Source organism: Bison bison, unplaced genomic scaffold, assembly GCF_000754665.1.
Source record: "Bison bison bison isolate TAMUID 2011002044 unplaced genomic scaffold, Bison_UMD1.0 scf7180017864139, whole genome shotgun sequence".
Classification (NCBI taxonomy): domain Eukaryota; kingdom Metazoa; phylum Chordata; class Mammalia; order Artiodactyla; family Bovidae; genus Bison; species Bison bison.
This window is the reverse complement of record NW_011494711.1, coordinates 7009454-7025742: the sequence shown is the minus strand read 5'-3', so window position 1 is coordinate 7025742 and position 16289 is coordinate 7009454. Positions and strand designations below refer to the sequence as shown.

The following is a 16289-nucleotide window of genomic DNA, read 5'->3' as shown; positions in this document are numbered from 1 at the left end:
TCTAGTTTGATTCTTCATAGGATGTTATCTGTATTATTCATGCATAATAACATTTGAAATATTTAAAGTTCCTATTCTAATTTGAAAAAGAAAAGTTCATACTAGAAAAAGTTAGAGTAACACACCATTAGCTGCATCTGTGAAGGCCATTCAGGAATCCTAACGTGCAGAAGAGGTCCACTCCCACCATCTAAGCCTGTTGTCAATGGGCTGTGTGTGTCTGCTAAGGAGGTAGTATGATTTTTTTTTTCCTTTTTAAAGTTTTGGCTGCACTGCACATCTTAGTTCCCAACCAAGGATCAGACCCATGCCTTCAGCAATGAAAATATGGAGTCCTAACCACTGGAAAGAAAGTGAAAGTTGCTCAGTCATGTCCAACTCTTTACAACCCCATGGACTATACAGTCCATGGAATTCTTCAGGCCAGAATACTGGAGTGGGTAACTTTTCCCTTCTCCAGGGGATCTTCCCAACCCAGGGATCGAACCCAGGTCTCCCACGCTGCAGGTGGATTCTTTACCAGCTGAGCCACCAGGGAAGCCCAAGAATACTGGAGTGGGTAGTCTATCCCTTCTCCAGAAGATATTCCTGACCCAGGAATTGGACTGGGGTCTCCTGCATTGCAGGCAGATTCTTTACTAACTGGGCTCTCAGGGAAGCCCCCTAACCATTGGACTGCCAGGGAATTCCCATGATTATAGTTGTCAATGTAGTAGTTGATTTGGCATTTCCAGAATTCTGTATTTTCATGTTATTGGTCTTTGCTTTAAAAATAGCTTAGTTTAAAATTGGAGTGATGATAGTTACTAAATGATACTTGTTAAACATGCAGTTATTTTGAATGTTGTATTTTGTAAGCAGGTTGTAGAGCCTGTCCTGAAAGAGATGTTACCCTGGAAATTAAGTAGGGCACACATACATATAAATATCCAAAGAGACATAGACCATGTTGCTAGTTCTTGAGGGCACATCTCCTTTATCCAGAATTCTTCTCTCCTTTTGTCCTATCTGTCCTGCAGGAAGGATGAAGGAGGCATTGCCAGAGAGGGCCTGCACCCTGCCTTGATACCACTTATCCTTCAACTTATTCTTTTAAGTTTCATTCTTAAGAAGTTGAATAAGGCACCCTGAGATAGGGGTGAAGGTCATCTCTCTCACGGTGACTTGAAGTGATACTGTGCTGACTTCAAGGGAGTATATAGTCTTCTGTGGCTTGACAGCAAGACATGTTACCTAGTAATAGACAGCCTAGGTGAATTCCAACCTGTTGCTTAAAAATACACCACCTCCCTTCCTTTCATCCCACTGCAAAATAAAAGAATGAGCAAGTAAATCATAAACTTCCATGGATTTGGCACTGTGATGTGGAAGCGCTCCACATTTTATACCAGTGTGGACAGATTGGTGAAATCAGATTGCTCTCCAAAGAACTATAACATTTTATTTCATTTAAGTCTTTTAAAGTTTTAATGTATTGCTAGGCAGTAGTTTGGGAAATCTGAGTCAACCTTTTCTCCTTGGTTAACAGACATACCCAGTTCAACCACATGGTGGAAACTATATGGGTCAAAGTATTCACCAAGTCACTGTTGCCCAAAGCTACAGCCTAGGACCAGATCAGATTGGTCCACTGAGATCTCTGCCTCCAACTGTGAATTCCTCAGTGACAACACAGCCTGCTCAAACTCCATACTTAAGGTAAGTTTTGGGGAGCTATGTTAATTTTGTAATTACATACATTAAATTTTCACAGATGTTCAGAATGAGAGTAATTAGACCCTTTTCTTTATAATAATAGTGCCCTCTTTTGCTGTTGAGATGAAGTTATAGAAGTGCTCATTCAAGATCCCATGAAATAGGAATGCTGCTGTCTTAGCTTTGCTACCCATACTGAGATGGTGCCCAGACCTGGATTATAGTCTGGGTCCCTGGGAAAAAAATACAGCTAACTTGGAGAAGAAAATGGCCACTCCAGTACTCTTGCCTGGAAAATCCCACGGACAGAGGAGGCTGGTAATCTACAGTCCATGGGGCCACAAAGAGTCAGACATGACTGAGTGACTTCACTTTCACTTTCACTTCCCTTATAGAAGCCAAGCCAATGATATACTTAGCACGGTGCTATAATTAGTAGTCTCAGTGAAGACGGAAGTGGCAACCCACTCCAGTATTCCTGCCTGGGAAATCCCATGGACAGAGGAGCCTGGCGGGCCCATAGGGTCCCAAAAGAGGCGACATGACTGAGTGACTGAACGACAACAACAAAGTAGTCTCAGACATATTTTAGGAGTGTGTATTCCTAAAAAGCAAAAACCTTTGCCGCTTGACTCTTAAAAGAAGTATGTTTCAGCTGTGGAATTTGTCGTCTGATTTTTTTATATTCTTCACTTCTATTCTGAAAACCATGTTTGAATCTTGCCTTCTGTTAACTTTGCTTAACACAAAATGTCTGTTTAGTAGTCATATGTAATGATCTCGAAAATCTCTTCCCACTCTTAAATTCCATGAGTATAAATTTTAGATATTATCTGGTCATTAAATAAATCTGTTCATACTGGTATTTAACTCAGTTAAAATGTAAAAATTTTGTTATCCTGGGTGACATTAGGAATTACAGAGAGAAAAACTATAGAGGAGTATAGACATTAATCCTCCTGTATTGAAGCAGTATATTTGGTGCAATTAAAAATTATAGCCACTGGGGAAGCCCCTTTTAAAAGTTACATTATGTTGGGACTTCATTGTGGTCCAGTGGTTGAGAATCCGCCTTCCAATGCAGGTGACATGAGTTCGATCCCTGGTTGCGGAACTAAGATCCCACATGCCGCGGGGCAGCTTAGCCCGTGTGCCACAACTAAGGCTTGATGCAGCCAAAAAAGTAAATAAATAATAAATAAAATAAAAGCTACACTATAGTAATTATAGGAACAAATAGGTGTACCTGCAGTTTGGTGTGATTTTCAACTTAGTAGGAATTTGGGATTTTTTTGTTTTGTTTTTGCAGAGTGTTAATATAGTCTGTTGAGGGTAGATTCAGGTCCTGTGTGGATTCCACATTCTCCCTGCTTGTGTTATTTTTATGTAGGCATTCAGGTTAAGCTACCAGGGGCAGCTTGGAAAGGGCGCTACCAGAGGACAGTGTGAAGAGTGGGTAAGGAAACACGGTCTCCGCTGTGCTGACTGAGAGAAGGGGACAGTGGAAGACGGGCCAAAGGGTACTTGGGCTGGGGTTCTGCTCTCAGCACAGCTGGTCAAGAACACCAGGGGCAGAAACAACCTGCATCTCTCAGAAGATTTCCAAATGTTTTCCATGAGAGATTTTGGGGAAAACAAAATTAGATAGGCCTTATAATCCTATATTTTATTTTACTTGGAGTACTTCCTTCTTCCCAAATATGAAAATTACATTAACAGTGTTGGATAGCTGGAGTGGTTAAATCATAATCAGAATAGTAGAGCTATATAAACTTAGAAATATGGAAAAGACATTTTTATTTTGTCACAGCGATTGATCTCCAACCGTAACCCAGACAATGCAAAGTAAATATGGTTTTCTTTTTAAAATTTTGTTTGCAGCACTGGACAAGACACTATTTCCAATCCTACTTACATGAACCAGAACTCTAACCTTCAATCAGCTCCTGGTGCAGCTGCTTACACACAGCAGATGGGGATGTCTGTGGATATGTCATCTTACCAGAACGCTACTTCCAACTTGCCGCAGTTGGCAGGCTTTCCGGTGGCAGTTCCAGCTCATTCAGTTGCACAGCAGCAAACAAATTACCATCAACAGCAGCCTCTCCTTTAAAATCAAACCAAACATTTTCTTGAAAGCCTTCATAAGTGTACTACTCAACCCTTGTGATTATAATCTGAAAATAGTAAAAGAAGGAAAAAAAAATTTTCTCAACTGAAAAGACCCATGAATAAATAAAGCACAAAAACCTGTCTTTCTTTTTATGCTATAAAAAGTTCTTTTCAAGTTCCAGCTTGTTTGAAGTCAGACTTTTGATCAGAGGCCGCTTCAAGTTGCTTCCCGTTAGTTTTTTCTTACTTTCAAATCTCTCTACACAAATCTGGACAAACAAACAAATAGCCTTATGACACTAAACAACAAGAGATAGGAGTGTAGGAGTGTATAAGGAAAGCAGCATTTACCCCTAAATTGTCATGGTAATTGGGAAAGCACTGAAACCTTTAAGTACTTTCTGTCTGCTCTTTTTTTTCAGTTTCCCACATACCATTGTTTAAAAAGGCGAACATGTTTTTGTGCAAGCATTTAGCTTCCCTGCGTATTTCCTTTGTTTCCTTAAATTGCAGTTGTGTTTGCAGTACTGTCAGTTTTGCTCTCAGTGATGTGCTGAGTAATAATTAGCATAGAATTGTCTACGGAAGGAAGAGCACTTTGGGAGGAACAGAAATGTTTTCTGTTATTATTAGTGAAGACCATGTAAATGCAGGTGTGTGTTAAAGTGTTTAGCCAGTTCTCCAGTCATGCCAACAGTGGGTTGAGGGATGCCCCATGAAACATTTCCATTCCCTGGGGAAAAAATAGAAAACATTTTTTCCTACAAGGGTCCTTAGCATTTAGAATTGTCACTTAACAACCTTTTCAAGTGGTTTTGGCCAGCATCTAATGAAGATATAAGGTCCATTTGGTTTTGTTTTTTTTTTTTGGTTGGTCGGTTGGTTTTGTTTTTCTGCAGCATGGTGTGCAGAGACACTGCATTTCCTTTTTACAGACTGTGTGAATTTGAGCTACGAGACATTCCTAATAACTTGATGCAGTGTATACCAGGCGTGAATAATGTGTGTTTTTACTGATGTGTTGTTTTTTTAAAAGGTGATTTGAGTACCAATGGTATGCCAGACTGTTGACAATTTTGGCCATTGCTTTCAGAAGTAATCTTGAGCTTGTGGAATAATAACAGGCAGTGGATTTATAGGGAAGCCATCAAGACAGTTTTCCTGAAGCCTATGTTCTAGGTGAGTGTGAGGTGCTAATATATTCCACGTACTTTGGGAGTTAGGTAGTAAACCAATAGGGATTGTTTTCTTTCCTAAGAATTTGTACCACTACTGCATCATCTACCAACCTTTTAGATAGCACAAAATGTGAATACATATGCTTACAGATTCATGGTATTTCAACTGGGAGAAACAATGGATGTAAAGTTAAGTTTTTAAAAATTTAACTAGCAGGAATTCCCTGGCTCTCCAGTGGTTATGACTTGGCCCTGTTACCACTGGGGTCCATATTCAAACTAAGATGCAGCAAGCTGCAAAAATAAATAAACTTGCATGGAAGCAAGATTTCTATATTGTTTTTTAAAGAAAGCCCTTAATCTTTCTACTAAGAATCCATTTGAAGATAGTGCTCTGGAAATATTTGTCATTTCTGTATTTATAGAAATTCCATTATAAATATGTTCCTTTTTCAAAGAAACTATATTCTGGGAAAAAACAGTCTTCTATATACTACTTGGTCTACATTTAAAGGGAAAAACAAGCAGAATTTGAAAAACCCAGTTTCTGTCATTGTTTTATTTCAGATATAAGTAACTGGAAAGAAACTTTTAACCTTTGATGTCTGTTTTCTGTTTTTTATCCAGTATTTTCCTTCCATGTGAATTCAGTTATATACTTGTAAGAAATTCTAAAATAGCACCTTACTTTTTTGGAAATGAATCTTCTATAAAGAAAACAAAACAGAAAAAACATTTTCAAAACCTCTTGATAATAATTAACATTTGCATAATATATGAAAAATCTTACATTTTCCTCCCAAACAATATTTAATAGTTATTTTAATGTTTGTGTAAATAATTTATGTATAATTGTGATCTGAGTTGTAAAAGCTTGATTCTGTGTAAGTCTTTGAATTACAATAAATACTGCACACCCACTAATTTGGGTTCTGCCATTTTTAAGTTCAGCTAATGTAGTTTTGAAATGATATAACATGAAACATGTATATAGTGTATATTGGCATTTATCTGTGAAATTTTATATATCTGGAAGTTTCTTCTCCCTTTTAAATTAAAAATAATTTTATTTTTGCCATACTGTAGTGAATTTTGTGTTACAGGTTGTTGATAGTATAAAAATGTTATTAAATCTGTGTACTGAGATGATATTTTTGGTGTTAATAAGAAAAACAGGGTTTTTTCTTTCTTTTTCATGATCTTATGGATGTGTTTAAGACCTGTTTATAATTAAATGTTTTCTGCCAAAAGAATTGTCTAACATCAGATTTCTACATTAGTTTCATACTTACTATTTTATATAAAAAATAAAAATAACTTCTACTTTTTCATATGGAAATCTTGGTACATTAGAAAGAATTCCTGACAATTTATAATACAATTTTCACAAATGTAGGAAAAATCTACCCTAGATCTTAAACTATATTGAGTGAGATATGTTCTTACACTTTGAAAAATACATGCTGTACCAACATTGTCTTGTAATTAGGTAACTTGTTTATAAAATTACTTAAACATTAAATAATTATAATACTTATCAATTAACAATTGATACCTGACTACATAACAGATATCACTGTATATTTTGAAGACAGTTACAAAGTTTCACCGTCCAAATTTTTTAAAAATTGATTTTAGATGTTAAAAATTATGGTTTAGGAATTTTAAAAGAAGGTTCTTAGTAAAAATTGTGCCGAGGCCCCTGACTTCTGGGAGAGGATTTATTGTCATTTTGATGAGAAAGCTGAAGTTATTTTTGTAAGTAATAAATTATAAATACTATAGCACCAATCTGTCATACTTTGTTTCTGTCAAAAGGCATTTTTCTTATTTACTTACATCAGTTTTAGTAAGTAGAGGACTCAGTTCTAGGGATTTGATTTAGTTTCTTTTGAAGATTAAAGATTTATTTTTTAAATAAAGTTCTCCACAGAAGATTGGTTCTAATCTTACCAAGCAAATTAAAATTTGCATTTTGAAAAAACCTTACTGTGTCAAAAAGAGAAATTAGGTTGCTTACATAGAGTAGTGGGATGAATGAAAGTGAAGTCGCTCAGTTGTGTCTGACTCTTTGTGAACCCGTGAATTGTAGCCTACCAGGCTCCTCCATCCGTGGGATTTTCCAGGCAAGAATACTGGAGTGGTTTGCCATTTCTTTCTCCAGGGGATCTTCCCAACCCAGGGATCGAACCTAGGTCTCCCACATTGTAGGCAGACGCTTTACTGTCTGATCCACCACAGAAATTCCCACATGGCTGTCGGTAAAGTATCTGCCTGCAATGTGGGAGACCTGGGTTCAGTTTCTGGGTCAGGAAGTTCCTTTTGGGATAAACAGTGTCCTCCCAAAATTCATGCTCCTCTAGAATGTCAGAATGTGAACTCAACTGGAAAAAATCAGCAGATATAATTAGTTAAGGATCTCAAGGTGAGATCACTCTGGATTTAGCATGGGCTCTAAATCCCATGACAGTGCCCTTATGAGAAGAGAAGACACAGAGGCACAGCCAGCAAGTTATGAAGATGGAGGCAGAGATGGGAATTAATCTACCACAAGTCAAGGGACTGCCTGGGGCCACCAGAACAGGAGGAAGCAAGGACAGATTCTTCCCTAAGAGACTTCAGAAGGAACATGGCCCTTGATTTCAAATTTCTAGCCTCTAAAACTCACAAGAAATCAATACTTTAAGCCACTCTGTTTGAGGTACTTTGTTATGGCAGCACTAGGAAACAAATGAACTTGGATAAAAGTCTATGGTGAAATCTGAATACCGGGCATTCCAGACTTTTACAAGACTGGTTAAAATTGTCGCAAGAGTTCTGAGACAAGTAAGTCCAGCTGCTAGACTTTTATTATCTTTTTCAAACTATAATGAAATTGTATGGATAAATGAAGCTACTGCTACTGCTAAGTCGCTTCAGTTGTGTCCGACTCTGTGCGATCCCATAGACGGCAGCCACCAGGCTCCCCTGTGTCTGGGATTCTCCAGGCAAGAACACTGGAGTGGGTTGCCATTTCCTTCTCCAATGCATGAAAGTGAAAAGTGAAAGTGAAGTCGCTCAGTCGTGTCCGACTCTTAGCACCCCCATGGACTGCAGCCTACCAGGCTCCTCTGTCCATGGGATTTTCTAGGCAAAAGTACTGGAGTGGGGTGCCATCGCTTTCTCCAAAATGAAGCTAAGACCCCTGATAATCCCATTTTTAGTGATTAAAAAAATCTGCATTTCAATAATTGATTTCTTTCTGCCAGAGCTTATGCAATTACTATTCGCTCTTCTAGTGGGTATTGAACAAAATGAGAAATGTTCAAGGCAAGCAGAGGGACAGAAGAAGAAACCAGAAAACTGGGTATTCTCCAGAAAGGCTACTGAAGAATGGAATTATGTTTTTATTTTATACCATAAAATAAAGGAAAAGACTTTCCAATACTTTTACAGCAGGTCAACGACCTCTACTAATTATATGTAGTCTAGGGAGCCATCTTTAAAAAAAATGAAGTGAAATCATGTAACATAAAATTAGCCATTTTGAAATGAACAGTGGCATTTTAGTACCATTTACCATCTCCCCAAATTAGTCTTTTTGTTGTCTTGTTTTTCCACTTAGCATGAAGTTGTTGAGGTACATCTCCACATATAACGTAGTAAATGAGGTTCATATACCACAGGTTGATTTATCCATTCATCTGTTGATGGGTACTTGGGCTGTTTCCACCTCTTTGCTATTGTGAATAGTGCTGCTATGAATGTGTGTGTACATATTATTTGAATACCAATTTCCAGTTCTTTTGTATCTATATATTAGGGTGTAACTACTGGGTCATATGTAATTTTATATTTCATATTCTCAGGAACTGTCAAACTTTCATGCTGCCACCAACAATGCTTGAGGGTTCTGATTTCTCTACATTCTCACCAATGCTTATTTCCTATTTTAAAAAATTGTAGTCATTCTGATGGATGTGAAGTGGTGCCTCATTGTGGTTTCTATTTGTGTTTCCCTAATGGGTATTGAGCATCTTTTCATGTGCTTGGCCACTGTGTATCTGTTTTGGAAAAATATCTGTGAGCCTTCTGCTCATTTTTTAAATTGGATTGTTTGTCATTGAGTTGTAAGAGTGCTTGATATAATGGATACTAGACACATGGATCTAATTTCTTCCATTCTGTAGGTTGTCTTTTTATTTTCTTGATGATGTTCTTTGATGCATGAAGGTTTTTAATTTTGATGGAGTCCATTTATTTACAATTTCTTTTGTTGCTTGTGCTTTTGATGTCATATCTAAGAGTTCATTACTAAATCCAAGGTCATGAAGATTTTCTCCTGTTCTCAGAGTTTTATGGTTTTAGCTCTTGAAAGTAGGTCATTGATCCATTTTGATTTAATTTTTGTGCATAGTGTGAGGTAGGACTCCAACTTCTTTCTTTTGCATATGGGCATCCAGTTGTCCCAACACCATTTGTTGAAGAGACGGTTCTTTCACCACCTGCTTTTTGACACTGCTATAGCATACGCTAATGGTAGTCAGTTCTAGAACCTAAGTCCTCTAGCTGCAGTGCATCAACTGCATAGCTGTATAGTTTGCAGTTCTAAAAGGTGATAGCCTTGTCCTCATCTGGTGACTTCTGTCACATACCTAAAAGGGGAGTCAGTGCTAGCTTGTCAGGATATCATTCCTGGTGGTCAACAGATTAGCCCATGAACAGACAGATATGTTGGGTGGCAATGTAGAGATTTGCCTTTAGCTATCATGTAAGTTTTTTTTCTTCCAAGTAACTTCAGACAAGCGTTGTGAAAAGTACATTGTCTAAATTTAAAAAATGGGACCTAGAACCCAAGACAAAAGTAGGTTTTAGCATTTCTTTCCTAGGAAACCGTTCCCCAGAGATTTTCACCTACATGTCTGGTCAGTACTGTGTCAAGAGGCTACCCTTAACAGCAAGTGAGTCTGGGAAAGTGAGTATTTTTCTTTCAGCCTCTATATAGAGAAGCCAGGGGAGGAGATGATTGGGAATAAATGTAGGAGTGAGCCATTCTATAGTACCTGACACAGAGACAGACCTGTGCACATATGTTTACAACCTGGTATTACTATTTGCCTGGTAAATAGACTCAGACTCAGATCACTCTGTTCCTGCCCAATGACAGCTTATTTGCTGTCAAATAAGCTCTTGTTAAGATTCTCTAAGTATACCATAGTTTTTAGTCAATAAAGGCTAGAATTAGCATAGTTACCGGAGAAGGCGATGGCACTCCACTCCAGTACTCTTGCCTGGAAAATCCCGTGGACTGAGGAGCCTGGTAGGCTGCAGTCCATGGGGTCGCTGAGAGTCGGACACGACTGAGCGACTTACCTTTCACTTTTCACTTTCATGCATTGGAGAAGGAAATGGCAACCCACTCCAGTGTTCTTGCCTGGAGAATCCCAGGGACGGGGGCCTGGTGGGCTGCCGTCTATGGGGTCACACAGAGTCGGACATGACTGAAGTGACGCAGCAGCAGCAGCAGCAGCAGCAGCAGCAGCAGCAGTATAGTTACATCTGACTTGATCATTAAAACTGGGACTTTTTTTTAACCTCAGGAGAGACCAAGAAGGTCCTGGAAGTCTATAGAGATGGGGATTAAAGTTTTAAGTTGCTCCTGTCATTTCTATTTTGAAACAGATGAAGAAATTAAAGGTTTATTAACATTCATTAACTAATTCATATAATAACATAGGTACTACATGCTGCGGATGCTAAGAACTGAATTTCCAAGGTTGCGTTGTGCTTGTGGCTTTGCCGTGCACTAACTGGTTGTATAACATCAGATGTTGCACTTGGACTTGACGAAAAACTTCTCGTATACATTGTCATTGAATTCGCATAACACTTGTTAGGTAGGCAAAGAGGTGACATAATCCTCACAAGGTCACACAGTTACGTGGCCAAAGTTGCGATTATGACCTGGTCTGTCTGAGGCCCATGCCTGTGCCTTTTCCCACTACACTGGTGTGACGGTTACCTAGGAATGATTTGTATATTCAGGCTGTTAGCTAGTATCTTATAACAGCTTCCTTTCCCACAAGTCACTGAGACAGGTCCCAGAGGGCTCACATGGGGTAAAATACCTTCAGATGTGAGTGTGCTCATGTAAGGAACAGCATGCAAGTGGCTGGATCTGTTTAACATGTATATTCTGGTACAGTTAGCTCAGTCACACAGGGGATGATGAGACCAGATCTTGATGCAAATAGCCTGGCTCTGAGATCCTGACAGTGCTCTGTGTTTTCTGAATAGAAAAGAGTGAAATTCAAGGAATTGCTCTGAGGAAGACAGCAGGTGACAGCTAATTGAGATTGATTTGAAGTAGGAGAACTAGTTCTGAGTTGAAATCTGGGGCCCAGCATCCACATATACAGGTTAGTTTCTCCAAGGACCAAAGCTGCTGAGAAAAAATCATCCAACCTGAGCTTGGAGTCCTGTCACATACTCAGTGAGGGACCAGCTTAGGAGTCATGTACTAGTTACGGTCTTTATGACCTCACCCTTGGCAGCCCTTCTAACGTCTTCCACTTTCTCATATACATGCTAGATTTCTACATTAGCTCAAAATTCCTCAGGTGCTAATATTGCTTTGTGTGTGTGTGTGTGTGTGTGTGTGTGTGCGCGCCTGCCTGTGTTTGGCCCTGTTGTTTTTCTCTGCCTGAAACGCTTTTGATCACCTAATAAATTGTCTTTGTGTCAGCCCAAATTCTTATTCTGATTCTGGCTCCTAGACCCTGCTGCACGTCTGCGGGGAGCACCCTGTAACTCCGTAATAGTTGACACATTGTATTGGAATGATCTGTGTGATACGGATCTGTCTTTAGGTCAGATACTACAGCTTGACTCATTCAACATCCAATTTCCAACCATTTCATTAATATTCCTCCATATGGAAATCAGCAAACAAGGTAATAATGTTTGCCTTCCCAAATTCCTTTGGGAATCAGCCATGGGTGACCCAATGACATAGGCTTCAGTCAATGAAATATAGGTCAGAGTTCCTTGGATGGGCTTTCTAAGATGAAAGACAATTTTAAAAGAAAGGGCTTTTGGCTCTTCCCCCTTCTGGCTTAGAAGGCAAATGCAATGTCAAGAGATAAAGCAACCATATTGTGACCATGAGGAATAAAGTTATGAGGGCTCAGAAAAGTTTAAAGATGCCTGATTCTTTGTTTGTACCTTTGAGAGATACACCAGTTCTAAACTATCTTCCTCTGGAATTCTTGTGTTGGGGGAAAAAAAATCTGTCATTACCCCTATTTGTCTAGGTTTCTGTTGGTAGGGCTTTGCTATTTGTATCTGAAAATATTCTTACCTTCACTAGATCTACAAAATCTTTCAGAACTTGGAGTTCTGTTTTACTCAGTGGTGTATTCACAGGACCTAGCAGAGGCATATAAAATATTTTTGGAATGAAGAATAATTGATTTAGCAGAGAGCTGCATAGCACCTCACAGTGCCTGGCATTCAAAAAATATGCGTTTTCTTCATCTTTTTTTTACTCTTGTACTTGTTTATTGTAATCATTCCACTTTAACATGTGTGAAATCAGGATGTATTTTATTTTCCAGTGGATGAGCATGTATATTGTAGGACTTAATTTTCTTCCCTTAAAGCTATTCTACCAGTGATGTATCTTAAACTCCAAGTTATCTTAGAATCCAGGGACTATTCCATTTTAACTATCAAGAGACAAAAGGCCCTGTCATTGTCAATATGGTCAGTAGCTCTTGAAAAAATCGTAGTGTCTCCAGTGCTTAGCAAATAATACTCATGGATGCCTTCCAGGACAGCATGTTCATTTCTCTACTTTGAGCCCAGGGGTTGCAGCAGAGCAGAAGCCCAGTGAATATTTCCTTATGACTCATGGCAGGTGACAGTACATCACAGACCTTGCTACGGACTGGAGAAGGAGTGAGTGGTTATGCAGAACAATAAACAAAGGAGTCACCTAGAAGATGGAAAGGTCATGGTCGGGATTTCCCTGGTGGTCGAATGGTTACGCATCCACCCTCCAATTCAGGGGAGGCGAATTCAACCCCTAGCCTGGGAACTAAGATCTCACGTGCTGTGAGGCAACTAAGCCCACGTGCTGCAACCACTGAGCCCGTGTGCCACAACTAGAGAGGAGTCTGCACTCCACAGCTAGAAAAGGCAAGGAGTGTGCGTGGGGCAACTAACACCTGATGCGGCCAAATATTTCTAAAAAGAAAGGTTACGGGTAATTTGAGCAGGTGATATTAACAAGAGACGCAGCACGAGGATATGGAGATTAAGGAAAAAGAAAATTCTATGTAATGGGCCTGACAATACTGGATATTCCACTTCCAAGTTATCCTTCAGGTGGAGGGTTGTATTGTTTGTAGGTTTTTGCTTTCCCCCTTTCCTGGAAGAGGCTTGTACGTATCTGCCCATGCTCTTGACTTCTGGATTAGTATGTTTCCATGCAGTGATTTTTTAATGGTTGCATGTTGTGTATTAGCCAATGGGATGTAAGCAGGTGCAACAAATGCCCACATCTAAGCAGAAGCTTAAAGAGGCATCTCAAAATTCCTGTAGCCCTCTGGTTTCTACTCTTTTCAGAGCTAGTACATCTCAGATTGGGGCTGCTTCTTTAGCCTGGACCTGGGAATAGGAAGACAAGCAGAGACAAGCCATCTGCTGGACCAGAAACGTGGGATCCATGGTATTGTATTCCACTAAGATTTGGGTCTTCCCTGTTGGTCCAGTGGTTAGGAATCCGCCAGTCAATGCAGGAGACACACGTTCAATCCCTGGTCTGGGAGGATTCCACACACCTTTGGAGCAACTAAGCCCAGGCACCACAACTACTGAGCCTGTGGTCTAGAGCCAATGAGCCACAACTACTGAAACCCCTGCACATAGAGTCCGAGCTCCACAACAAAGATCAGCCCCCACTCGCTGCAGCTAGAGAAAGGCCACGCACAGCAACGAAGACCCAGCGCAGCTAAAGATGAATAGATAAATGTGTTACTAAAGCAAAGATGACAAATAGGACTGGTAAAAAAAAAATAAAAAAAATTAAATCAGCTAATAGCATCTCAATGACTTCCCTGGTGGCTCAGACGGTAAAAGTGTCTGCCTACAATGAGGGAGACCCAGGTTCTATGCCTGGGTCGGGAAGATCCCCTGGAGAAGGAAATGGCAACCCACTCCAGTACTCTTGCCTGGAAAATCCCATGGACAGAGGAGCATGGTAAGCTACAGTCCATGTGGTCACAAAGGGTCTGACATGACTGAGCAACTTCACTACACTACACTACTAGCATCTCAATATAATTCCCCACTTTATCTTCCCAGGTGGCACAGTGGTAAAGAATCCACCTTCCAAGCAGGAAATGCAGAGACACACAGGTTTGATCCCTGGATCAGGAAGCTCCCCTGGAGAAGGAAATGGCAACGCACTCCAGTATTCTTGCCTGGAAAATTCCATGGTCAGAAGAGCCAGGTGGGCTCCAGTCCATGAGATGGCAAAGAGTCGGACACAACTGAGCAACTGTGCACATACAAGATATGTGAGTCATCTTCACAGTAATTATACTTCAAACTTGAACCTAAAAATTTACTTCCATTACTATCTGCATCATTTGTACTCTTTAAAATTGTATCCAGAAAACAATATTTTCACTGGTTTTTATAGCATATAAGCTTTTTAGGGTTAAGAAAGTAGACTTTTTCCAATTTTTGAATCTATAACAATCTTGAATATCCTGAAGGTCCATGGCCTTATGTGACTTTGGAACAGATTTTCAAAGTTTGAACCAGAGTATTAGGGGAGAGGGGGAGGAGAAGAGGTAATTCTGGATAAATTTTTTAGAACAAGACAAAGTAGATCCTCCTGAGACAAAAACTCAGAAAATTTACAGTGGGATTGTCATGAGATAAAGGTGAAAGGTTAATTACACAAACCTATGAATGCAGTTGAGTACATGTGCTACTGTTATGATTTTTGTATACTCTGAGCTTAAAAATACAAATAATATTTTCCTAGATGCATGGACCCTAGACAAAATTTTTTGTGACTTTATTTTTAAATATGAAATTACTGCCATCTTATGATTCTGAGCTCTGTAAATCATGTCTTTTTCCAACAGTACTTCAGACAGAATTTTGACTGTAGGAAACACTTTTCAAAATGTATTTAAGTGACAGAATAAAGTTTTAAGAGTATTTGCAGCTGACAAACTGATTTAGCAGCATTCAACGTTTTAGGAAGGAAGACAGAGTATCTGTCAGTTCAGTTCAGTTCAGTTCAGTCGCTCAGTCTTGTCTGACTCTTTGCGACCCCATAAATCGCAGCACACCAGGCCTCCCTGTCCATCACCAACTCCCGGAGTTCACTCAGACTCACGTCCATTGAGTCAGTGATGCCATCCAGCCATCTCATCCTCTGTCGTCCCCTTCTCCTCCTGCCCCCAATCCCTCCCAGCATCAGAGTCTTTTCCAATGAGTCACCTCTTCGCAGTGGTCAATTGCTCTTGAGTAAGTCATTCTCTTGAGATCAGATTCCTAATTTGCTAAAAGTGGGGTTTGTTCTAAATGGTTACTAAGTTCCCTTCCAGCTATAAAATTTTAGACTTAAAAAAATTTTTTTAAATCTTGGGATCGTTTTAGATTTACAGAAAAGTTGTGAAGATAATACAGAGAGTTCTAAATGTTGTTTCCCCTATTAAAAACATCTTACCTTACTGAAGTACATCGGTTACCACTAAAACCAGTACTGATACATTATTATTAACTTAAGTCCATACTTGATTCTGGCTTCCTTAGCTTTTGCCTCATGTCCTTTTTCTGTCCTAGGATCCCATCCAGGATACAACATGCCATTTAGTCATCACATCCCCTCAGGCTTCTTTTGGCTGTGACAGTTTCTTGGACTTTCCTTGGCAGTTTTGAGAAGTTCTAAGTCATGAGTTTTATAGAACCTCCCTCAATCGAGATTTGCACGGTGTCTTTCTCATGACTAGACAGGGGCTGTGGGTTTGAGAGAAGACCCTCTCTCAAACTTTTGCCCTCCTGTGATATCAAGGGTGTGTATCGTCATCCTGGTCAGGTGATGCTGATCCTGAACACCTGGCTGAGGTGGTGCTGGTCGCCTTTCTCCACTGCTCCTGGCCAGGTTGCCCTCTTTGGAAGATCACTGCGCAGTGCACACGGAGGGAGTGGTAGCTATGGCGTTTCTAATAGATTATTTGGAATTCTTCCTCATGGGAGATTTGTCTCTTCTCTTCCGTTTATTTATTCAGTCATTTATTTTTA

The 16289-nt window shown here is 39.7% G+C and overlaps 1 protein-coding gene across 2 annotated transcripts in view; it reads left to right on the top strand.

The window, feature by feature from the left end:
- STAM2 (signal transducing adaptor molecule (SH3 domain and ITAM motif) 2) overlaps window positions 1-6231 on the top strand; it is a 50873-nt gene extending 44642 nt beyond the window's left edge. For both annotated transcript variants that reach the window (XM_010839998.1, XM_010839997.1), the window contains exons 13-14: window positions 1529-1698; window positions 3577-6231. In XM_010839998.1, the coding sequence (XP_010838300.1) occupies window positions 1529-1698; window positions 3577-3808 (402 nt within the window). In that variant the 3' untranslated portion in view covers window positions 3809-6231. The remainder of the gene's footprint in view (window positions 1-1528; window positions 1699-3576) is intronic.
- Window positions 6232-16289: the final 10058 nt, after the last annotated feature.